At 40.3% G+C, this 23,561-nt stretch overlaps 2 protein-coding genes and 1 long non-coding RNA gene across 5 annotated transcripts in view; 1 reads left to right on the forward strand and 2 right to left on the reverse strand.

Annotated features, from left to right (window-relative positions):
* The window catches only part of OTC (ornithine carbamoyltransferase), a 31,244-nt gene extending 16,097 nt beyond the window's left edge, over window positions 1-15,147 (forward strand). For both annotated transcript variants that reach the window (XM_088860538.1, XM_006878466.4), the window contains exons 3-5: window positions 12,213-12,344; window positions 12,528-12,803; window positions 14,762-15,147. In XM_088860538.1, the coding sequence (XP_088716664.1) occupies window positions 12,213-12,344; window positions 12,528-12,803; window positions 14,762-14,944 (591 nt within the window). In that variant the 3' untranslated portion in view covers window positions 14,945-15,147. The remainder of the gene's footprint in view (window positions 1-12,212; window positions 12,345-12,527; window positions 12,804-14,761) is intronic.
* LOC148782874 (uncharacterized) lies at window positions 5,915-6,390 on the reverse strand. The gene is made up of 3 exons (XR_016051067.1): window positions 6,321-6,390; window positions 6,102-6,190; window positions 5,915-5,985 (listed from the first exon to the last, which is right to left on the reverse strand). It is a non-coding gene; the product is annotated as an uncharacterized LOC148782874 (long non-coding RNA).
* Window positions 15,030-23,327, reverse strand: LOC18422534 (uncharacterized). Of its 2 annotated transcripts, none has more exons than XM_006878467.4 (8): window positions 22,476-23,327; window positions 18,761-20,984; window positions 18,573-18,651; window positions 18,377-18,450; window positions 18,109-18,174; window positions 17,766-17,855; window positions 16,366-16,542; window positions 15,030-15,247 (listed from the first exon to the last, which is right to left on the reverse strand). In XM_006878467.4, the coding sequence occupies exons 1-8, from the start codon at window positions 22,889-22,891 to the stop codon at window positions 15,212-15,214; spliced, it is 3,162 nt and encodes a 1,053-aa protein (XP_006878529.1). In that variant the 5' UTR covers window positions 22,892-23,327; the 3' UTR covers window positions 15,030-15,211. The 2 variants fall into 2 exon arrangements, with proteins under 2 accessions (XP_006878529.1, XP_011623641.1); XM_011625339.3 differs by having other exon boundaries at window positions 18,377-18,465.
* Window positions 23,328-23,561: the final 234 nt, after the last annotated feature.

Genomic DNA, 23,561 nt, shown 5'->3' on the forward strand with positions numbered 1-23,561 from the left:
ATGTAGTGATGGAATGTACAACATGTGGTCTTCAGCAAAATAAGTGGGATTTGGTTATGGCCTTTTCTACCGTATCAATGCACGGACGGGCTTTGAGTGGAAAAGTGAGGCGTGGAAAGTGAGATTACTGCGTCCTAGTTAAGGTACTATTGGCAAAGCTGTGTCTAGCTCCCTTTTGATTGACCGAGAAAGATTCAATGGGTAGAGCTTCATTCTGCACTGACCGTCGACATGTTCTATCAGTGGTCTTGCATTTGTGCTGGCCCGCATATGCCCATCTATCATGGTTTGAGGTGCCCACCAACATAGTGCAGATACTGACTTTTTGCGTCCAGGTTACATGGTGTCAACATAACCCAGGAACTGTGCTCGCTTGCGTGCTTGCATGGGCCATCCCAGTCATAATTGTTATTTTGAAGTTTGAAATTGGAATTGTCCTCGCCCATCACTCCATATTCTCTCTTTATGATGAGGATGACAAAAAATAAAGATGCTGCAAAGGAATTTCTTTGCACTCACTCAAGATGATGAAAGGGGTGATAATGATTATGATATCAGGTGATGACTGCCACCTATTTGGATGCATGTCATGTGATGTTTTGCTAATTTGGGGGGTTTGGGTTCTCTTGCCTTCCTCCTTGGACTATAGCAAGAAAGGATGAACCATGGACTTGCACTTCGTCTTCTTCACTCCCTGTTATGCATGTCATTTTCAACTGCTCTATGCAGTCACTAAACTTTGGTTGGAATGCCATCATCTCCCTCGTGTTTGAACGGTAGATACGATTGGTGCAAGAAACATTATAAACCTTCTTAGTAGGCCATGCCCTCTAATCTCTGTGGTGCAACCAGGATTGTCATATAGAAATGCAGAGCATTTATGCACTTTAGAACAATGGTGTAGTAATTATGGAAAACTATCTGTTGCTTAAATATATATTTGACCTACTAGAGTTGTGGGATTCGAATTACAAATGATGATTGAAAGTAGGTTAAGATAATTTGTATGCTTGTTAATTATGATGATACAAATGTTGTCTTAGCATTTAAAATCATTTAAGAGAGAAATCCAAGAATGCAGATTATTTTATTTTTGTTATAGCTAGAATGATCAGGAAAATTTTGATGAGTTCTGGAATATCTGCAATCTTCTCACGGAAGTTGTAGAAGTACTGGATCTCTGATTAAGATGAAGTTACTGGAAATTTACTTCATGAAATGGTGAGGAAAAGAGTAGTGCACACATTTTTCTTGGGTCCCCACCCTCCCCCTAACCACTCACTGTGGAATCCACATTCCAAAAGAAGGGTGCATTCATTTCTTTGGTGCAATGTCATTTCGAACCCTGTAAACAGGACTTCTTTTGATAGCCTATGTTGCCAATGATGCACTCCCTAAGGGAGCTCTACTACATGAAAAGAGAAACATTATCTTAGTACAAGACTTGCAAGCTTACACGGTCGAGATCGAGAGAGAGAGAGAGATTCTTTTGTCTTTAGGGCATATTCATTGTCCAAGAGGTAAGATACATATTTTTTGTTGAGAAAGCATGTTTCCTTACCACTTTTGTACATGAAATCAAGGGCGCCCTAAAGCGGGAAACTAATCAAGGCGTCAAAAAATAAAAGGTGAGCCAATGGAATGCCAAGACCTTTGAAAAGCCCATGTTGGCACGTCCATCGAGAACTTAATACCTTTATAATCACATGGGCTCAGCCAATCATGAGCTCTGTCCTTAACCTTCTACTAAGGGGATCTTTAGCTCCATTAAAGGGGCTCTCCTTTGAAAGGTTCGTGCGAGTCTCCTCACTTTGAGTCGTAGAGTTTGTGTGAGGCAAGGAGGAGGAGCTTGATTCTCCATTAGAAAGAGGAAAGTACAAAGATCTAAAGCTTTCATAAAGAGAGTAGGGTTGTATGTTGACTGTCATCGAGTGATCAAGGTTTCAAAAAACGCTAGGCGGCCAGCCTGGCGCCCAACGCCCAGGCGGGTGCTTAGTCGAGCGCCCAAAACTTCGGGTGCCCTGTAGTAGAAATTGTGTTCAATCTCTGATCTAAAATGTTGGTTATCTTAATCGAGTTACTAATCAACTCAAAAGTCTTCTATTACCTCCAATAGCACCCTAAAAATGATTTTAATGAGAAAAAGAACCATTTTCAATCCACAAAAAATACTTTCGATTATCAGAAATTACTTTGGATTCTCAAACATACGTCTAGCATAGAGATTGAGGGTGGTTTTTAAACTTTGGGGGAAATAACCCCCATACTATATTTATACTATCTTGGGAGTCCCGATTTGGGCAACTTAAAAAAAAGGAAAAAGGGACCACGGCCCTGGGCACCCCCTGGAACTGAGCACTGGGCTCCCGCCCAGGTACATTCGCTGGTGTTGGGTCGCTTGGGTCTGGGCGTGCGGTGGTTATGGTCTAGGACCATGTTTTAAATAGCATACCGCCTAGAGCCTAGGCGACCCGCCTAAGGGGTCTAGAAGGCCTGGTCGCCTCACCCAGGTCTAAGCGGACTGCCCCTGGGCGCTCGCCTAGGCACTAGGGAACCCGCCTAGGCTAGGGCTTGCGGCCCACCCAAGGGTGGAAATGCCCTGCATTGAGGGCCTTTTTTGGTCTTTTTTTTAATACCAAAGGGGCGAAATTGTGGGTTTTAGGTTCATTTGAAAACTAAACCCTATTAGAACCTATTTTAGAGAGAGAAAAACCCCCAAAAAACTAGTTTTTGGTATTTTTCATAGGAACGAACAGTTTTTCAAAGTTATGAGAAATTGATCTAAGCATCACTCATTGATATTAGGTTTAGTGAACTATCAGACTATGGAGTTATGGAGTATGGAGGAGTGTGTGCTATGTTGACTTGTGTATTATACATTTGATGTGCCCTAAATCCGTAACTCTTATGTGTTACACAATTATACTTATAATGTTAAACTATAGAGACCTTTTTCTTCCTACTAGGGTGCCCGGGTTCTAGGCGCCCACCTAGGCGTTGGGCCGCCTGGACCTCCTCAGCTGCCTAGGCACCGCTTAGCATTTTTTGAAACACTGATCCAGGGTGCCTAGGAGCCGAGCGGACCATTTTTTGAAACATTAAGGATTTTAAATATTGTTAACCAAACTAAGTCCCGACAACATCATAACATTCATGCACGAGAAGTTACCATCACTATTGCGGATGGAAGGCGAAAACCTGTGGCTACTATATTGCGTGGGTATAAGACCCTTTGTTTGCACCTATTTTGGAAGCATCATACATCATACCCCACGAAAATAAAAGAAGTAACGGAAGCACCTGTGGCTTCTCAACACCAATTATGGCCAGAAAGTAGTGGGAAGCACAGTCAGCCCTTGTTCAAGACCAAATCGAACCCTTAACCATGGAACCCTCACTTTCCATGGCTGAGGGTCCCCCAATAAAAGCCATATTGTGGGGAGGCCTTTCAAGCCACGGTGCACCATTGAGCGCAGAATAAAGGCGAATAATTAGAAAAGTCCCCAAACGAGTCTAAATCGGCACCAAAAGAGGCACAAAGGTGGGTCTCATTGCCCTAGAGGCATCCCCTAAATTACAGCTCAATCCGGTGTCAGAGCCATAGAAATATGAAAAAGTCAAGATATGGGATACCCTACACCATAAACTACAAATTGTGCCTGGTGGTCGTGGGACCGTCAGATAGATTTGGGAGTCCCAAAACCCTTAACCTTCGAATGTCATCCCAAACTGACACTTGTAGATTGTACTTTCCACAAATTGGGGTGTAGCATATTATACATGATTTGTAGTCTATGTTCATTGCCAAAAATAGCAAAATCCTGCAACTTGACTTCAAAAATGGGCCAACTTCATGCCTTTGTATCTTGCAATCGGCAAGGTGGATCGAGCTGAAATTTGGCAATGTTCTGCCCCTCATTGAGACCTTTCTTTCGGTATATGGCATGTGCATGATTGCCACACGGATAGAGAGAAATCTTAGAGGGAAGTTTGTGATTTTTTTGAACATGCAAGTTGCAGTCCATCGGACCTCTCCACGGTTTTTCGGCAATAACTCCTCGATAGTGCAACATGTTGGACCAAAATTAGGTGCGTTTCGACTTTCGACTATGACTTGGAAAGCTTCACAATGGTATGGAATGTCACAATCGAGAACCGGATCGAGGGCTGTATGGGCCTCAAAACATGGCCGATTTTATGTTATGAGGAATTTTGGTTTTTCGGAGCCTTGCAGGAGCAATAACTCGGCCAATCTCAGGTCATGTTCCATGGTTTTTGGTGCGAAACGATTGTGGTGTCTCCTTCGATTTTTCACTAGCAAATCGCAGATAAATCAGGCATTCTAAAGAGATTGAGCTAATCAAGTCTACGGAAAGTTGCATGAAACCCCAAAACAGAAAATAAACATAACCAAAACTCCAAGGTTTTGCACAAAATCTGCATCAAATCGATTGTGGCAGCATGGTCTTCATTTTTCGGGCAGAAAATTCAGCCGTTCCAGCCCTGTAAAGTTAAAAAAGAAGGCCGTATACCATGTGGATGGGAAGAGGCCCCATTGTTGGGGACCTAAGTGTCATTTTTGGACATGATTTATGTCCATTTTTGTATTTTTTTTTTTTTACCCGAATATCTCTTATATTTTTCTTATTTTTCTTTTAAGCCGAACTCAACCCATTATTGAGTATCACCCATGTTTTGGGATGAATTCTATATAAACCCCAACCCACACCCATTTTAGAGATCTTTTGCATGCCCTTTAGAGTTAATTTCTATCATCATTCTTGAAGAGAGAAAACTTCGGTAAAAGAGTTCCTTAACCTTCACCCAACCCTTAACGAAACCTCAACTGAACCCTAACCACCCTCTAAGCTTAACTTAACCAAGGTTCCTTAACCCTAACCCAAGTCAAACCTAACCAACCTTAACCAAACCCACTTAACCCAAACCCACCTATCCCTACCTTAGCCAAGTCCACTTAACCAAACCCACATAATCTAAACCCACCTATCCCCTACCTTAACCCAATGAAGCCCACTCAGCCAAGCTCATTTATCACAACCAAACTGAAGCCCACTTAAGCCCAAGCCCACATATCCAAATCAAGCCTAATATAATCCAACCCAAGCTCACCCAAGCCCACATATCCAAATCAAGCCTAATCTAATCCAACCCAAGCTCACCCAAGCCCATCACCTAGACCTAGCCCCAGCCTAGGTCACCCCAATGAAGTACACGACAGACCCCTTGAAGCCCCCATCCTAATTCGTGGAGAAGTAGCTAGGCGGAGCCTAGGCAATGAGAGGTCTGGGCGCCGAAATGTCCATTTTTTTTTTAGGGTTGGTTAAATACCAAATCCCCCCTGGATATGAGTTATAATCTTATAATACGGTTATTAACAAAAAAAAAAATGCATCCATTGGATCAATCTTTCATAAAATGATAAAAATATTAAAATTTCAAGACTGAGCGAGAAGCATCAGCTTTCAAACAAGCACGTTGACCTCATAATTTATAAAGGAACTAAGTTTCATCAATCATCAGCTCTAGCTATATCACGGCCCCTTCCACCACCAGATGCATCTGAAGCTCATGGCGCTAGGCCTTCATCACCAGAGTCATCCCCTTCGTCCAATTACTGGTCATGTTCCGGAGTCTCTTCTGAGTCTGTCTCGTCCTCATCAAATATTGTCATGGACCGCGTCCCTCTTGATTGTGATCTAGTGGCTCGTGAAGGGCTTTGGGATAAATGTGCAAATTCTTGAACTTGGCTCTAGGTTCAGCCTCTCCAGTGAAGACTTTTTTATCATCGTCATTATCTACCATCCACTCACTGGTATCATCCATGTGCTTCAGCTCAATGGGGTCAATTTGGTATCTCTCCACGTGACTCTCCTTCAGCTTTTGGTTGAATTGCACATACACGAGGTCATTCATCTTTTTCTGCTCGAGCCTATTCCTCTTCCTCTTCCTCTTCTTTGTATGCACCTGTGTCAAATATTTAATAATTTGAAATATCTACTCTTATTATATAAATACAATTCATCATGTTAAAACATTCCAAGTTAATGTCAAAACTCAAAAGTTAGTATGTAGTAATTTACCATTACGAACGTGCTGAAGTTGCGCTCACAACCATATGAGCTAAAAGTCAAATTAAGAGTGTGAGTAGCCATCTGTTGTAGGTCATGGGCTGATCCACCATGATTTGCCCACCATGAAGCGAGACAAAAAAACAGAAAGAGAATAGGACTTAGAACTGAGAGAAAACTTGAACATAGAGATTAGAGAATACTTTTAAGAATTTAATTATTAAAACTTACCTGCAGGAATCGTTGCCCTCAGCCTAACTGCCAATTCTGAGCCAAGTTACCCTACAGATAACCTATACAAAGAAAATGCTTGGGATCACCTCCTCAGGACTTAACCACCCCCCCCCCCCCCCCCCCCCTTCCCCCCCACAAAAAAAACCACTCTGCAGTATTTTATACACTCATATGGGGACTGATTTCATGAATCAAAATATCTTTGGGAAAACTAGGAGGAGCTTTGGAAAGTTATGGGCCAAAAGTGAGCTAGAATTAAGGTTATGGATGAGCATTCAAATGGACATGATAATGGATTATAGCTCTGAACTCTAAGCCTTGAGAGAGATGAAATACCTTTCTGGATTTGGAGAGAAAGTCAATCAATTACAGCAGCATGGAGAGTGGATTTGAGCTCCTTTGATGATTCCTCGAGCGATGGTGCGAGCATGGTTGCATGGGTGAAGGGGCTAGGCTAACGAGTTGAGCATATGGGCTAGGTTTAGTCACTTATGGCCATGGGATTCTAGGCTTACTCTCATTCTCTCTCTACATGGGCCATGCCACTCTCTAGACTTCACTCACCCGTTATATGGGGTGTGCCACTCTCTTGTTCTCTCTATCTCTCTCTAATTTAACATAGTGCCTTTGTTAGGTTGAGTGAGAAAATGGGATTGAGACCACCCTTGTTTATAGGCTTGGGGAGAGTGTAAACTATATTGTTACTCTTGCTCCCATCAGGAAAAATCTTATCATTTCCTCTTTCCCACCTTACATATATGAGATATTTCAAGAAGTGAACTTCTTTCTTAGTAGCGGGATCTGGGGAAAGAATGGGAAAGATAATTTCATTATATTTCTGACCAGCCTATCACAAGGTTCGTTGGAGGATTAATTTGTATCATGGATCTAGGAGATCTATGATGTGAGGAAGGGCTTTATCGTAGCAATTCATTTCTTAGATTAGCTATCATAGATCTAGGGGTGAGATTTAACACCATTTTCCCCAAATTCAAATTTCAATTCCAAATTTTCCTCCATTTTTCGATTTTGAATTTCAAAATAAAATTCAAATTTTCACAAAGTTTATTTTTCCCGAGGGAATTTTTGTTGTTACAAGAGAGAAGAAGTGTAGACAAGGGGTGTCCCTTATGTGTTAATATTCTTTCTTAATTTTGAATTTCAAAATAAAATTCAAATTTTCACAAAGTTTATTTTTCCCAAGGGAATTTTTGTTGATCAGGAGCGAAGTAGAGGCAAGGGTGTGTCCCTTATGTCTTAATTTTCTTTCTCTTTCATTTCACATGAAATGAGAGAGATAATGAGTGATTCTTTCTCTTTGGATCAACTAATTTTCATATGGGATCAAAGGAATGTGACAAGTGGCATGTAAGTGGGCTGTTTTTTTTTTCGTTTGGCCCTAGGGTTTCAAGAGTAATACTGAACCCTATGCCCCTTCCTACAAGATGAGTATACATGGGATCAATGACTGTATGACAAGTGGCAAGCAAGTGAGCTATTTTATTTTTCCTTTAGCTCTAGGTTTCAATCACAATTTCAAACCCTATGCTCCTTCTAGAAGAACAACCCATTTGCCAATCCAATTTCCCATGTGACAAACTTCATATCTCAGGTGCCCATCCAAATAGCGCTAAACTACATGCCCCTAGAGTGGTGATGTCATGATGATGTTAGCCACAGGTGGCGCTGACCTGGGGCGCACTTGTGGCCCTTTTGGAGGTCATGTGGGGCCTATTGGCCATTTAGTCACACATGTCCTTTTTGGTCTTTATTAAACAATTTTTCTGAAGTTTTAGACAAATATCATTGTTTTATCATTTTGAATTGATTTGGACTTCCAAAAAAAATATTTTGAGGGAAAATTAGGTACCTTCAGGAATTTAATTTGAAAATGTCACACAGTCCACTTAGCTAATCCCTGAACTCTAAACCATTTTCTTAAATTGGCCCAACGGAACCCAAGAACCACAGACTTGAGCAGAGGCTCATGCTTGGTCCATGAAAGTCAACCAATAGATGTTTGGATTCCAATGTTGAAGTGGATTGCAGATGCACCCCCAAGGACGAGCACTCAGGCATTATAGATGTGGGGCCCCATTCTGATAGATCGCTTAGAAATGGCGGTTTCCCTTATTTGTCTATCATATGCACATGTTGTGTGTTGGCTAATGTTGAGGATTTAGCCCTTGTCCAATCAAGCCAAGCACCTTCCCACCCAGGGCCGCAGTAATCCACTACTCCATCGTAATCCATAGTAGTCCATAGAGATCCACAACATACACAATAAATCCAACCATAGTTATTCGAATCTCTCACTTAAGGTCGTGATTCCGATTTGGAACACCTATTCAGCGATGTCGACACAGAACCCCTATTCGGCGATTCCGATAAGGAATCTTCAGAAAAATCATTCATGAAGCTTGAAATCTCGACTCTAATTCTTATAGAATCTCGTTTCCACTATTTTCTAATTCTCAATTCCACAATTGGTGAATCGCTATGCTACACTTGTTGAAACTAGTTTCCATATATAACAATACTCGATTCAATTGTTTTCGAATCCAAATTCCTGAACAAGTGGTACCGTGTTTTGTAGATGCAAGAAACAACGAACTATTCAAACATTGAATCTTGTTTCCATCCTCATAGATCCTTGGTCCTTTTTTTTTTTGAATTGTATTACCACAAAATCAAATACTAATATTCTAAGTGCATAAATATGTGACTTATAAATTGGCCGGAATGTTTATGGATTTTGATTTGAGTTACTTGGAAACTGGAACTGAAGATGATTATCTTCCATAGTTCATGTGTGCTCCGAACAATAATCCGATGAACACATTTCCAAAGTTTTGGTTCCATAAGTCAACATTCAAATGCAAAAGTGTAGAGTATCTCATCTGCTCGCGAACCAAGTCAGCCTTCACCTAGACCCTTCCCTAGAGTGTCTCCATCATCTTCCTAGGGGCTTCTCTATGGGCAATATTCCCATTAGCGTGTAATGAAAGTCATGCATCAAAGGTATTGTATCTGTTATTCTTTAATTACGCGCAACATGCAATCCTCAATTATCATTTAATGTCAAAATCTCGATAATCTCTATCCATGTGTGTCCTTATTAATTCATGCAATATGTAATCTCCTACTAACTTCTAAATATGTCACTATCTATCCATGTGTCTACTTGATGCGTGATTATATGGGGGTCAGAAATCTCAATCACCAGATGGGTCGAAACTCAAATCCAAATTGCTATAAATCTCGATTCCAATCTGGGTTAAATCTCGATTCTAAACTGGTATTAATCTCGACTCGAAATGCCTAGGAATCTCGATTCCAAAGACGTCAAAATCTCGATTCCATAAGTACAGGGATCTCGGTTCCGTATTAGTCGATTCTAAATAGGTCGGAAACTCGATTTCATAGAGCTAAGAATTTTGATTCTATCTATGGAGGGATCTCAACTCCATTTTGGTAGAATCTCGATTCTTTACAATATGTATCTCGTTTCCCACGATTCCTCTTGCATGGATGTCAATTTCGAAAACAGGAATCTTCTAGCCAGTTGTGATTCCGATTTCCTATAACGATTTGGATTCATAATCATTTCCAACAACTATGAATCCAATAGATGATGCCCTGATGTTCTTTCCTCAGTTGAACTCTCTACAAAACTGAATGTAAATATTGTGAAGTGACAAATGATGGGGGTTTCCGTTAAATAACCATCCTCTCCCGCCTCTATCTTGGAGAGATTAGAAAGGCCCTTTGGATGAGGCCATCAAAGGGTTCAATGGGAGGTTGGATTATTGGAATCCAAGATTCCTTTCTCTTTGTCGCAGGATTAGACTTATTAAGCCCACCCCATCAAATGCTCGTGTTCACTATATCCCCTTTCATGATGTCCTCAATCGTCCTTACATGACTCGAGCGCTTGATGAGAGACTTCCTCTGGTCTGGATCAGGGGGAACACAGAAAATACACCTAGCTAGCTAGGATCTTATTTGTAAAGCCAGGAGGGACGGCGATCTGGGAATTAGGAAAACTCCAAGATTGGAACACTGCTTTCATTGAAAATAAAAATTGATAGAAAACACTGCCTTGATGTGTAGGTGGTGGTGGATAGGGTGGACAGAAAATGTACCTAGCTAGCTGGGATCTTATTCATAAAGCCAAGAGGGGGGCAAACTGGACTAGGAATCTCCAAGATCGCAACACTGCTTTTATTGAAAAAAATATTTTTGATTGAAACATTGCCTTGTTGTGGAAGTGGTGGGGTGGTAGTTTGCTAGCCAGAGTGAGGACCTACACAGCAGGACATACATGGTAAGTTAGCCCTGATGACTTGGTCTTGTTGCTAAGACAACATGAAAGTTCGTGCTTCAGAATGTACTGGTTGTGGGCTGCTGAGTTGCTTGGTGGACAGCTTGTATGTTCACCAGGATTTTGGTGAAACCTCCATGACTCAGTGTTCCTTGCAATGTAGAACTTCTCAACCGTATCCAGTCAGTTCATCCCTAGGTGGGCAGTAACAAAGTGATTTGGATTCTTCACCATTTGGGGCAGTTCTCAGTCTCCTCTATGTACAATAGCCTGAACCCAGCAAATGGTGTGCCTGCAATTGCCTCTTAGGTGTGGCAAATACACATCCATACAAAAATACATGCTTTCAATTGGTTGGTAATATCCAAGGCCTTGACCGTTGACGAATTGTAAAGAAGAGGTTATCAGCTACCAAACTGGTGTATAATGTGCAAACCGGCTGAGGAAACTAGTGACCACACCTTTGTGACCGTTCGGATTTGATCCTTTATTCTTGGACTATTTGTCTGGGTCTGGGTGTGGCCTAAAAAATGTTCTCTAGCTGTTCCTGGTATGGCCTCAAAAATGGTCAACAGCTGTTCTCTAGCCAACTTTCCGTGCCGTAGCTTGTTGCCAAGCTCATCTTGGGCAGGTTGGGGGGTTATTTGAACGAATATAGCTGCACCATTAGTGTCCTACTCAGGCCCTATCGGTTCTGCGAACTCCACTAAGGCTGAGAGTATGGCTCTTTGGGAAGGACTGAAACTATTCGATTGGAGTTGGGGGCACACCTAGAAGGCATTTGCAAAATATAATTTCATGTGTGTCAAGGGGTGGCCCTTTGGGGGAACTGTCATATTTGCAGCACCATACAAATGACATTCAAGCAGAAATGGCAGTGAGCAAACTTTTTGCTATGTCCAGATCTTAGTAGGGTCCCTGTAGGGTGGACAGTTCTTTTGTACTTGTGTTTTGCTTATATTCCTTGTGTTGCTCTGGTGTGGAACAGTTTCTGTAATACACCTTATGCTGGCCCCATTTTGTATAGGAGCTGAAATTTTTGTAACTATTTTAATATCTTAATAAAAGACAATTATTCTAAAAAATATAAGTGGACTTTCGGACTTCAGATATTATAATGTTGTTGCTCTATGCCAATAAAAGAATTACTAAAGAGTGTAGTTCCAACATAACCTAGCCAAGCTTTCCATATAGGGATGTCTCCTTTGAGGTATCATTGGAAATTTTTTCAATACGGTTTTGGTGAAGCAGTTTTTGTAGAATTAAGATAAACAGATGAAATATAGGACACGTTAAACCGCACTTAGACTTACTATAAAGGATGTTGAAGTGTAAACGACTTCCAAGATGGCCATTATCTTCTAAATAATCAGATAACTAAGTCATCAACCAAAGCATTCTCTCTCTCTCTCTCTCTCTCTCTCTCAACACAGTTTTTCTCATATTAGTGGATCAGGGCATCCATGGCTTTGAAAAATACACCGTACGACATACTTTTAACACAGTTTTCTGTTACTGAAATACCAGGACATTCCTAACACAATTTTCTGTTACTGATACACCAGGACATTCTTGACTTGACCAAATATGCCACCATACCAGTCGTGAATGGGCTGACAGACTACAACCATCCCTGCCAAATAATGGCTGATGCACTTACCATAATCGAACACATCGGCCATCTTGAAGGAACTAAGGTGGCACTCCTTTCATTCATCCTTGCTCCGATCCTTCTAATCATCTAATGTTCATGTAGAGAGAGAGAGATAGAGAGAGAGAGAGAAATAGAGACTTGATCCTTATCTGTACGTATGTGATGAGAGAGTAGAATAATCAATTTTCCTGTTGCATAACATGTTGTATTGATTTTCTCTATGCAGGTTGTGTATGTTGGTGATGGGAATAACATTGTTCATTCATGGCTTCTACTGGCATCTGTGGTACCTTTCCATTTTGTGTGTGCATGTCCAAAAGGCTTTGAACCCGATGAGGAGACAGTCAGGAAAGCCAAAAGCACAGGAATCAGCAAGATTGAAATAACAAATGATCCAAAGGAAGCAGTTGTTGGAGCAGATGTTGTTTATTCAGATGTTTGGGCCAGCATGGGTCAGAAGGAAGAGGCCGAGTATCGCCGGAAAGTATTCCAAGGCTTTCAGGTAAAATCTACCTCTCCCCCTCTCTCATGGTGTTTCTTTAGAGTAATGACTGGATGCACATTAGCATACCTTTAAAATGCCGTCAAAGTCAATAGCGTCTAGAGCCGAGTGCGGGCTTCTGTCTGGTCGCATGGGATTGGCATAATGCATACCCACTATCAAAGAGGACTTGTTTTCAATTTTAACTAGGATTATAAAACCAGAAAACATTAGGGAAATAGGCATCGATCCCCTTTGTGAATTTATGGTCCCAAGTAAACCTTCGGAGAGCCCATGGACCCCCTTCAAAGTTTTAATAGAAATTATGCGCACATCCCCCTGAATTCTTGTTATTTAAAAAACTAACACCCACCCCCCAAAAAAACAAAAACCCCACCCCAAAGAACAATTAAGGAAAAAATTATGTTTTCACATTCAGCGTCTTTTTTATTATTATTATTTGTAATCAAATTGCCACCACTTCAAACCTTAAAGGCTGAAAGTTCAACTTTGAGATCAAAGCACCAGTAAGTGTTTGTCATACATTTAATTTGGATATTCAATGATCGGACATGTTCCCAAAAAACCTTCTTTACGATTCCCCTTCACATCCACCATCTCCTCCACAAACTTAGGAAAGTGTTAGGGTAGGGCTCATCACTAAGATGCACCCAAGCCTTGAGTTCTCTAAAACCACGGTACCATGGCTCATTTGGGTCCTCCATCAACCAGATTCCACATCTAATCTGAGGATAAATTGAGAAGTAAAATAAAAACCTTACAAATGGTCCAACTAAATACATTACACTAATGGTTCAACTAAATACATTACACTAAGGAGAAAATGAGTTTTCTTCCCCCCAGCAAAATTAAAAGGTGGCCTGAATCGAGCTTTCTGGTATTGCTGCGGCCATGGCTTGGTTTTCCTGTATGGTAGATGAGCTCCTTGGAATGGGTCTAGTAAAATTCAGCTTGAAATTTGATTCGGGCATTTTTCGGTGAATTTCTTCACAAGAGGGTTTTTCTTAGGTTTTGGATGAGTCGGTGTTTTTCAAAGGAAAGAGAGCAGATACACTGGAACAAGAAGCAAAAGGGGTTGAACGTTCAATTTTTGAAATTTGGAAAAGGTTTATGGACTTTTGTAGGGGGTCTATATATCCTTTTCCTTTTCATGCTTCAAGAAGCATATCATCTAATGGACATGCGAAACCCCAAAGCGTATATTAAGAACCGTGATCTCTCATGCAAAATCGCTGTGTATATCAAAAGCCCCACTTTCTGGAGATGTAATCTCCTTAACCAAGCATTCAAACCTTAAAAAAAAGGCCAAAAAAATAAAAAAAAATCTTACAAATGCTATACATACCGAAAATAATACCCTTAGTATTGAACAAAGGTATGGTTTCTATACGGTTGCAACTTCAAACAATCAAATTAAGGCTAATCTCCAAATTTTATCATGTAATTTTGGTAGAAAATAATTCTTATGATTATCGTAAAATCTATTTTTATATCTAATTATGAAATTTTAAACTCCAAAAATGGTTAAAATCAAATACATCTATAAACATAAAAATCTTAAAAATTGACGGCCTAAATGATGTATTGCAAGATGCACTATTTCTAGGATTTTTTTTTCTTTTATTTTCATACATCTCAATGTCGAGATCGTCAATTAGAGGTTTTTCAACATTAAAACAACCTTTTCTAATGGATTTTTGAGATGCACATGTAATTTTACATTTTAAGGTTGCAACCTTATATAACCTTTATCTTAAACAGATATTTAGCCCCAAGGAATCAGTGAATAATGTACTCTCTCAGGAGTACAGTTGACCCATTCCACACGCATACAACCATTACCCTCGACCCATGGAAAGCAAGGCTTATGGCCTATAGTTCTCGAATGGATGAAGTCTTTGTGGTTTAGGACTCTCTATTTGCTTTGTCTTGACTGTCGTAAGATTGGAAAATTTCAGGTGGACGAGGCATTGATGGAGATCGCCGGTTCAAAGGCATATTTTATGCACTGCCTCCCTGCAGAGAGGGGAGTGGAGGTCACGGATGGTGTGATTGAAGCCCCATATTCCATTGTATTCCCACAGGCTGAGAACCGCTTGCACGCTCAAAACGCCATCATGCTGCATGTACTTGGCTTATAACCAACATCGAACGAGAGAGAGAGAGAGAGAGAGAGAGAGAGAGAGGTAACGCGATTTTGGCAGAGATATTCTTAGGAACAGATGATAGGGGCAATTGACATAAGATCACATACTTTCGGTATACTGTCTTTGAAATTACATGAGTGATGCTGGTTGTGGTTGGATTCAAATGAAATGATGATGCTTTCCAACTTTAGACAAAAGAATACATTTTCTGCTGCTGAAGGCAAAAGACCTTTCACGATTGAATTCTTTTGATGTTCTGCTTTAATGCTCCTCTGAATTGAATTTGTTCCAAGCATCCTGAAAAGAAACAAAAAGAAAAAAAAGAAAAAGGGGTGGTTAGCTTCAGGTACTGATGGCCATTTACACATCATAAGTGTTGAATGATATTTTCAAGATCCAGTATATACTTGAATGATTTCCAAGATCTTTGCCTTTTATCAATCACAGAACAGCCATGTTCTTAAGTTTGGTCAATATAATAAACACAAGGGACTACACAAGCAATCAACCCTACTTAGTACTTCTCCATGCATATCCAGACGGACTTTTCTAAGTGTTTTACAAAGTAAGGACCTAATCATCTTTTGTAACACCAGATTCCAGATTCACTCTCTTTCCACCATGCCAATCGTTTTGGGAAGACATGATCTAAAAAAGGAGTGCATAATTCCAGCACTACTCCCACCAACCTGTTTCCTTCCAACTTATCCCTGAAAATTCATGACAGATGATGCTGCCAAATTCTTAAGCTGCCTTTCACTTATCCCGAGAAAAACAAAAATGAGTTGTTATTTTTATGGCCATTTGAATTCTAATTCACAACTGCTTTACAATGCTACCAAGAACTACAACACAGTACGCAAAAGCTAGAAAACCCTTCAAGATTTATGAACCCACTTCTCCCTCTTAATGCGATCTCAAACTACCAACCACTTATTCATATGAAATACCATATAATATCTTCTAGCATACAGGGCTGAACATGGCCACTAACTTCAGAAGCTTTGCAACATTGTTCCAATCAGCCAACAGAAGATATATGTATACAATGCACATTCGCACACCCACACACACAAGTATTCACATGCAGGCACACAGCAACAGCTGCACATACGTGCTATTTAAATTTATTATAGTATTAGGTATCCATGCAAAAGGATCCTCAGTGTTCTATTTTTGGGAAATTTTCAGCTTGTTTCCTTTGGCAGACATTCATATACCAGCATAATCCCCATAAAACCAATGTTCAGTATAGTAACTACCGTCCTATATCGCATGGCCACGAAAGGAAATCTACACATCAGATGCCTGATTTCATGGTAATGGGAAAGAAGAAGCACATTGTCTGGATTGCATGATTCAAATACCACGTTAAAACCTGCATATAAATTAAAAATAAGGACATGGTGAAATACCTTAAGCAGATCAAAAACCTTCTCAGAGATATACTTCTGAGGAAGAGTTGCACCCTTCTGCTGCATCTTGTCAGGATGGACACAAAGAGTAGCCTTTCTGTAAGCCTTTTTAACAGCAGCAGCAGTGATGACTTCTGTCAATGGAATCGGCTGCCAGCCACTATCAGGCCAAAGGATCTATCAAGAGAAAAGGAAAGCAAAACAATTAAGCAGCAGGCCATGTACTTGCCAATGCTGATAGTGTCAAAATAAAACTCTCGTATCAGTATAAAAAGCAACCATTTTCATTGGTTTCATCAAAATTATCATTGTGAAACCAAGCTTCTCGAAGTTTCAGACAAGATTAAGCCTTTTATTGCAATATGAAGAGAGAATGATTCTGTCAGGGAAAAGTGATTTTGTTGAAAACCTGAAAGTATCACAAATTATAGCACAGTCCAATAGAACCTCCATACTTATTCAAGCCCAACAAAAACCCTAAAATAACCAACAAGAACACAACTAGAAATTCAGATTTCACAACTACTATTCAGAGATCAACATGATTATGTGATCAGATTAGAATTTTGTGAACTAACTGCCGTCAATGGAAACACAATAATCAAAGTCAGAAACAGATAATCAAGCATAAAACAGCTATGGATGGCCTGGATATGGAAGATCAATGAGATATTTCTTTTGAGGTAAGGTTTATTGATGTAAGAATATGGGATTTTCAAATCCAGAATTCTAGATCTATAGCTTTAAAGCAAATATAGTATCTACCACATTACATCACAACCATGAAATTTTGGCGAAATTTTGGCCGTGTTATATTGGAATGAGTCTTCAAGATGAACTGATCCAATTAAAAACCAAATAAAAAAGAAAGGGACAAACTGTTGTTTGGCCAGTCTCACCAATCGAATCATCCTAATTTTCATAGTTGGCGGAGAATTTCCGATTTTCCAGCCATTTAGCAAGGAATAACTTTTCTTCTCTTGGTTTTCTCGAGCCACACATGTTAAGTCTCCCAATCTGGCGATGATGAGCAGGGGGCCCATCTACCACAAATCATTGCCTTTTCCTTATGTAACCTCAGCCTCTTTTTACTTTTATCCGTCTCTAATGTAGAAGGTAATTCTTGAGGTTTTTTGGATTTTATTCATCACAAATTCACTCTTTACTTCTCTAATTTTCCATATTTTGACTTTGTTTTCTTTCTTATCTTGACAAAAATTATCATAACCACTTATCCAATGCATGGGCATTTCCTGTATCATTAGAGTATCAATAAAGTACAAGAAGCTACTGGAGCAAACACTTTCACAACTCGGGGAAGGTTCAGAGGACTTTGACGGCATCAATTAGAAGCACAATATATAATCCATGCATAAGAAGTTACAGAAACAGGAACATACGTATTGCAATGTTGAAAGTAGTGCTCGTAAGTTCCCTTCTTTCCCACTTGACCATCTTTTGACATCTGCGTCCAGGGATTCTGCCAATCTCTGCAGTCAAAGAGGAATTTGTTAGGGGAGAAGATAAACCATGCAACCTGGAGCCCAGAAGGCTTGAGGCATCTCATGGAGCAACACATTTCAATGTAATGTGAGTTCGGGGCATTGGCAGCATGCCTTCATCCTACATTTCGTTATCAGATTCTCACAAATCACAAAAGGGGGGGAAAACAAGTATCAGGCAAAACGAAATTTAACAGCAATCAGGAATGCAGAATGAAATAAACAAGTTTCGCTTTCTCACTTGTCTCTCTGCTTGCTCTCTTTGCACTAAAATATCCCGTGCATTTTTCTCCGCAAGCGCCTTTGCCTGAAACTCACAGAAAGGCATGAGACAAAACCAGTCATCAAAGCTTCATGTATCTTTATCATTTACTATTACAAACAAGAAAGGAAAGAAGCGAATTACTGATAAGTGAAATGCTAATAATAAGAATAATTCGGAGATAATATGCACTGTTTCAATATTTAAAATTACTTGGTTTATTTACTAGAGAAGCTTATATACATACCGCTCGTTCCTTAGTGCGTTGATGCCTCTCTAACCTCGCTTTCCGCCTTTCAGCAGATTCACCCCCAGCCTCAACTTTAAATACAAGATCTAGAAGAAGTTAATTATAAGAATAAACACTGTAACCTCAGATTCGGAGGCCACAAAAGGACACCTGTATGTAAAATTTCGGGCATTTAAAGAGCAAGCTAAACTACCAGAATCTGCAGTATCTGAGGCGGGAAATCTCCCAAGCCCTTCACCAGATTGAGAATCAAATGCTGTGTCTTGCGGTTCCTGCCATTGTTCAATGTCATGTGAGTATAAACACATCCAAAAACACATCAAATTTTCTGTAGGGCAAAAGCAACTATGACTCCATTAAGCTACAGTTAATTTCACTCACTGATTGATTAGAGTTCTCTCTCAACTGCCTTTCCCTTGAGGAAGCAGCAAACCTCTCAGCAGCAGCTCGCTCTGCACGTGCTCTTGCCTCTGCAGCCGCCTTTTCAACCAATGCTCTCTCCAAAGCCCTTTCACGAGCCTCAGCAGTGGCTCTATCCATAGCAGCCCTCTGTCTAGCCTCTGAAGAAGCTTTATCTGCCAACGCTTTTTCACGAGCTTCAGCAGCCACCTTTTCAGCTCTTTCACGAGCCTCTATGAATGCTCTCTCTCTAGCTTCAGCAGTCACTCTCTCTACAGCAGCTCTTTCCGCCCTTTCACGTGCTTTTTGGTTTTCTTTTTCAACTGCTACTCTGTCTTTCTCTCTTTCTCGTTCTCTCTCCGTTTCTTCTTCTAGTTTCCTCAGTCTCTCTTTCTCCTCTTCAATGTCCCTTAGTCTCCTTCCGTTCTCGAGCTCCTCCTTTTTCCTGTCTTCTTTTTGTAGGGCTTCTTGAGTATTTTTCTTTCTTCTCACTGCTTCTTGATATTCAAAGGCCTCGTATGTTGTTTTTATTACCTTTTCTTTATCCTGTAGTGCCTCAAATGTTTTCTTGTTTTCTTCCCGCCCACCATCTTCATATGCTTTCAATGTCTCCTCATTTTGTTCACGATCACAGGTTTCCTGAGATGGTTTTAATTTTTTCTCCTTTTCGTCATGCTCAAGTGCATCTAGAGCACCTACTGATTTTTTCTCATATTCAGCTAGCCCACACACATCTTCAGATGCTGGTGACTTCTTCCCATTTTCTTCTTGCTCATAATCACGGGCATTTTTAGTTGCTTTTGAAATCTTCTTATTTTCCTCCAGTTCATCAGCAACTTGAGTAAATTTTATTTTCTTCTTATTGTCTACATCTTCTTTGGGTTTATGCATATCATTTGATTTCCTACCATCTTCCTTCATGACAACAGCCCTTTTCCCTGAATTCACTTCCTTCTCTTGCTTTTCCCCTTTTTTAGTCACGTGAACTACTCCTACATTGTTTGTTTCTTCTTTTTCAGTAAACTCTTCAGTTGATTTTACCTGACTTCCTTCTTTTTCAGTAAACTCTTCAGTTGATTTTACCCCACTTCCCTTTTCTTGGCATACAGGATCAGCAGGAGATGCACTAGCAGACTTATGGTTTTCCTCTTTGTCACAACTTTCCATTTCCTTCTCTGCTCTTTCACAAGAGACCTGAGTTATCGTTTCTTTGTCCTGGGGCTCAACACAAGTTCTCATCTCATTTACTTGCACATATTTTATTTCTTCTTTTAAAACTGGTTTTGTATGGCTCTCTAGAATATCTCGTTTTCGTTCCCTTGATTCCTTGGCAAGCTTCAGTTTCACTTCAGCTCTCTCCATAGCTTCTTTCATAGCAGCTGCTGAGGCTGCAGCATCTAAGGTAGCACTTTCCTCATAATCCAGAGAAGGAGGAGCTCTGTGCTTCACAGCCTCATCATTTAGAGAAGCTCCAGAAACACTTTCAAACTGATGAGGCCTACTACTCAGCATTGACAAAAATAAGTTTTCTTTCTCTGCATAAGCCTTCAGGTCACCCATCCTAATACCTAATTTCGGTGGTGGTCTCGACGGTGGTGGTACTTTGGTAGGCTTTGTTTGGAGGTTGATTTCAGCAACAGTGATAAAAGACTTATGAGGAAATGGTCTATCACCAATGCATGCAACATCACGATCAAAATCACACAAATCCAACTGGTTATTCACAGAAGAGGGAACCTCTTCTGAAGTATCCAGCTTACCCTGAAACTGTTTCGGATCTTCCTTGAGAACATTTTTACCAGAACTAGAAAGACCATTACCAAGGGACTTGTTTGACATTACCCGACCGGATTGATCAACTTCCATTGTCTCCCCATCAAGGACCAAATTGCCATTCAGACTATGAACAGTTCGAGGAGGAGATTTGTCAATCTTTGTCTTGTGAAGAGGGGACAACGCCTTTCCACCAACTGTGTATCTGGGAGCATCATTTAGTTGATGCAGGTGAGTGGTCCCACAGATTACATTTTCTCTGCCCATTTGGTTTGTCATTTGATATAACAGGTTGGATTCCCTCACAGCACCAATCGATTGTTTAGATGATCCATCCAATTCCAAGCTATAAAAAGGGTTGTCAGTTCTTTCAGAGGAAGCAGGGGACTGAACCGGTTGCACCTGTTGCCAGGACTTTGATTCGGGAACAACCCTATGCCACATTAAGTAAAAGGAATCACAAGGGATCAAAATCTAGATAGTGTAGGTGGAAATCATCTTCGATAAAAGAAAACACCAGAAGAAAAAGGCACAAAGGAATTAGAATTGATAAGCCATGATGTACAGCTACAACGATTCCAATTTTAAATAAATTTCCAAATTTCCTGCCTTTTTTCTTGTGATTAGTAAAGTTCAAAAATTTCTTGCAATAAGCAACTCAAATGTTAATCTAAAACTAGCATCATGATTCACAACTATTATTGTGCACATGTACCAGGTTTGATAAATTTAAAGATAATAGAAATAATATAATGTCAAACTTGTCCACAAGAAATTGAACAAACTGGATCTAAATAAGTGCATTTCTTTTGTCCAATTAAGGGTAACAGATGAGATAATCACATGCACCACATAGTGTGAAACAAAGAAACATAAAGACAAGGAACCAAATATTGGCAATTCCACAGAGACAACAAGGCTCCATGAGAGATACAACAAGGTTTGACTGCTAGTGTCAATAAAAACTAGACTAATTGTTCGTGATCAGACACACATGCACACACACTCACGTACATGGGTGCAACACTCTTCATCAACTTCTTTCACAACCGTTCCTATCAAATGGTACAATAGTACGTTCTCCTTCATGTCCAATCTGGAAAACCATAGCTTCCTTTTTTAATTATGCAGTACAGTTAAACCAGAGAAGAACAAGAGATATTTCATCATGTGGTTGTAAAGAGGAAAGTTACTGTGTTTAAATAGAGGCCGTCCGTGCAGCTATACCTCTCTGAATCTCTTTCAATTTATTGCTCTTAGAAATGAATTAGCTCATGACGTAGAAATAACATATGGTTCTCTATTAATGAATTAATTATACTGTTATAGCATATCCTCATCTCTAGTGGAAGGTTTCATTCCTCACCCTTCACCAAACTCAAGATGCCTTAACATACTATTCCCAGTATTGACCCTTAGCTGGACAAACTTAAGGCCCATGCAGTTGAGCACTATCTGCACAAGCTGTTTGGTGCCAAGATTCTTGCCACCAATGTAGAAACGGTTGTGTTAATTTTACAGCACAAATAAGGTATACATTGGTGATTGTTGCATTTTTCAAGAAAGGTAATTTTCCCTCCATCGCTAATATACCGCATTGCAAGTTGGCTTAATGTTGCACGAGGACCATCCATATAGGGGCTTAGCCTTGATATCAATTGCATGCACCACTCTGAATCATACATTGAACTTTTTCTCTTTATTCCTTTGGAGGAGTGAGTTCTGCTCTCTTTTTCAAAGTTCTAGTCATGCATTAGCACTCTTACCTTGTTTCATGGTTCGCAAATGCAACTCGAGGTGGTTCGAAGCAAATGGGTATTGTTGCATATTTTCATATGAACGTTACAAACATGAAATCCACCTAAAATAAAATAAAGGAGCAAAAAAGCAAAAACAATTTAGGGCTTCCAAAGATGGATCATACCTTGATTTCTTGGTCTTCTTGGCCTCTGGAAAGAACAACTCTTCATATGGCACTGCAAAATCCCTATCCTCATTTTCCCCAAAAACATCCTCATAGAGAAAATCTAACGGCCCGGAATTACCAAGACCTCCAAAAACTTCATCATCATCATCATTGTGATGCACTGGAACTTCAAGGAAAGGCACATCCGATGTCATAGGATTCGAAAAATTCCGAAATATTTCATCATAGCCTTCAATTTTTGGTGCGAAAGATGAGACCGTATATTTGGGAGGACCACCAAACACATCATCATACACTAATGTGTTATTCCCAGTGCCATTTCCATTTTGGGTATGGGGTTTTCTGGGAGCCAGGGTTGCAGGGGGCTTACTATGAGGCTTCTGGCCATGGCTTCTGTGTTGCAAATCCGCCATTTCTAAAACCCTAAACTCCCTAGACTGTGGTCAAGTAAAGGAGCCCATTCTAGCAAGAAGTGCACTTTTGCTTGAATCAAGAGTAGCAGAGAAGTTGCAGTGAGCCTCCTGGGTAAGTCTTCTCGACTGCAACTCCTCCAAGAAAAGGACACGCAAGCTTTTCGGCAACTGAAACTGGAGAGTAGACTACGCAGCCATTTTCAATCAGAGAAAGCTCGCTCCATGAGAATACGAGACGAGAGCTTCTGGGCATGGCTTATTTGATACAAATCAGGATTCTTGAGCTAAGCCTCTTCACAGTTACTGTAAGGTGCGTAATGTCAAGCAAGGTCTTCTACAATGGCTCCTGAGCTGATGAGGGAAGTAGGTAGGGTGGTTTCGGAAAACGCAAGCCATGGGTTCTGAGCTCAAAGTTCTGTATTGGGGCAAAAAAGTTAGGGTTACTGCCACGACGGAAGCAGGAGTATGTCCGAATAAAGCAAATGAATCTTTATTACCAGATTTCTATGCAGTTAAAAACATTCTATGCTCCCGCAGGAGCATGTTCTCCTCCAGCTCCCTCAGATAAAATTTAAAATTTACCCAGTACTCCGTGTCTGTTGGGGATGCAAGATCTGACTTCGCCCAGCAATTTGAAAAGGCTAAAATGAGGCCAAGGCCTTATAAAAAA

This window comes from Amborella trichopoda, chromosome 3, assembly GCF_054954075.1.
Source record: "Amborella trichopoda isolate Santa Cruz 75 chromosome 3, AtrichopodaSantaCruz75HAP2 v2.0, whole genome shotgun sequence".
NCBI classification, from domain to species: domain Eukaryota; kingdom Viridiplantae; phylum Streptophyta; class Magnoliopsida; order Amborellales; family Amborellaceae; genus Amborella; species Amborella trichopoda.

Excerpts from the sequence above, each read along its gene's own strand:
- LOC18422534 (XM_011625339.3), bottom strand. The coding sequence starts at position 22,891 with ATGGCGGATTTGCAACACAGAAGCCATGGCCAGAAGCCTCATAGTAAG. Across the intron at positions 18,466-18,572 it reads CTCAGATACTGCAGATTCTG|ATCTTGTATTTAAAGTTGAG; the intron begins GTAGTTTAGCTT and ends AACTTCTTCTAG. Across the intron at positions 17,856-18,108 it reads GAGAGCAAGCAGAGAGACAA|AGATTGGCAGAATCCCTGGA; the intron begins GTGAGAAAGCGA and ends CTTTGACTGCAG.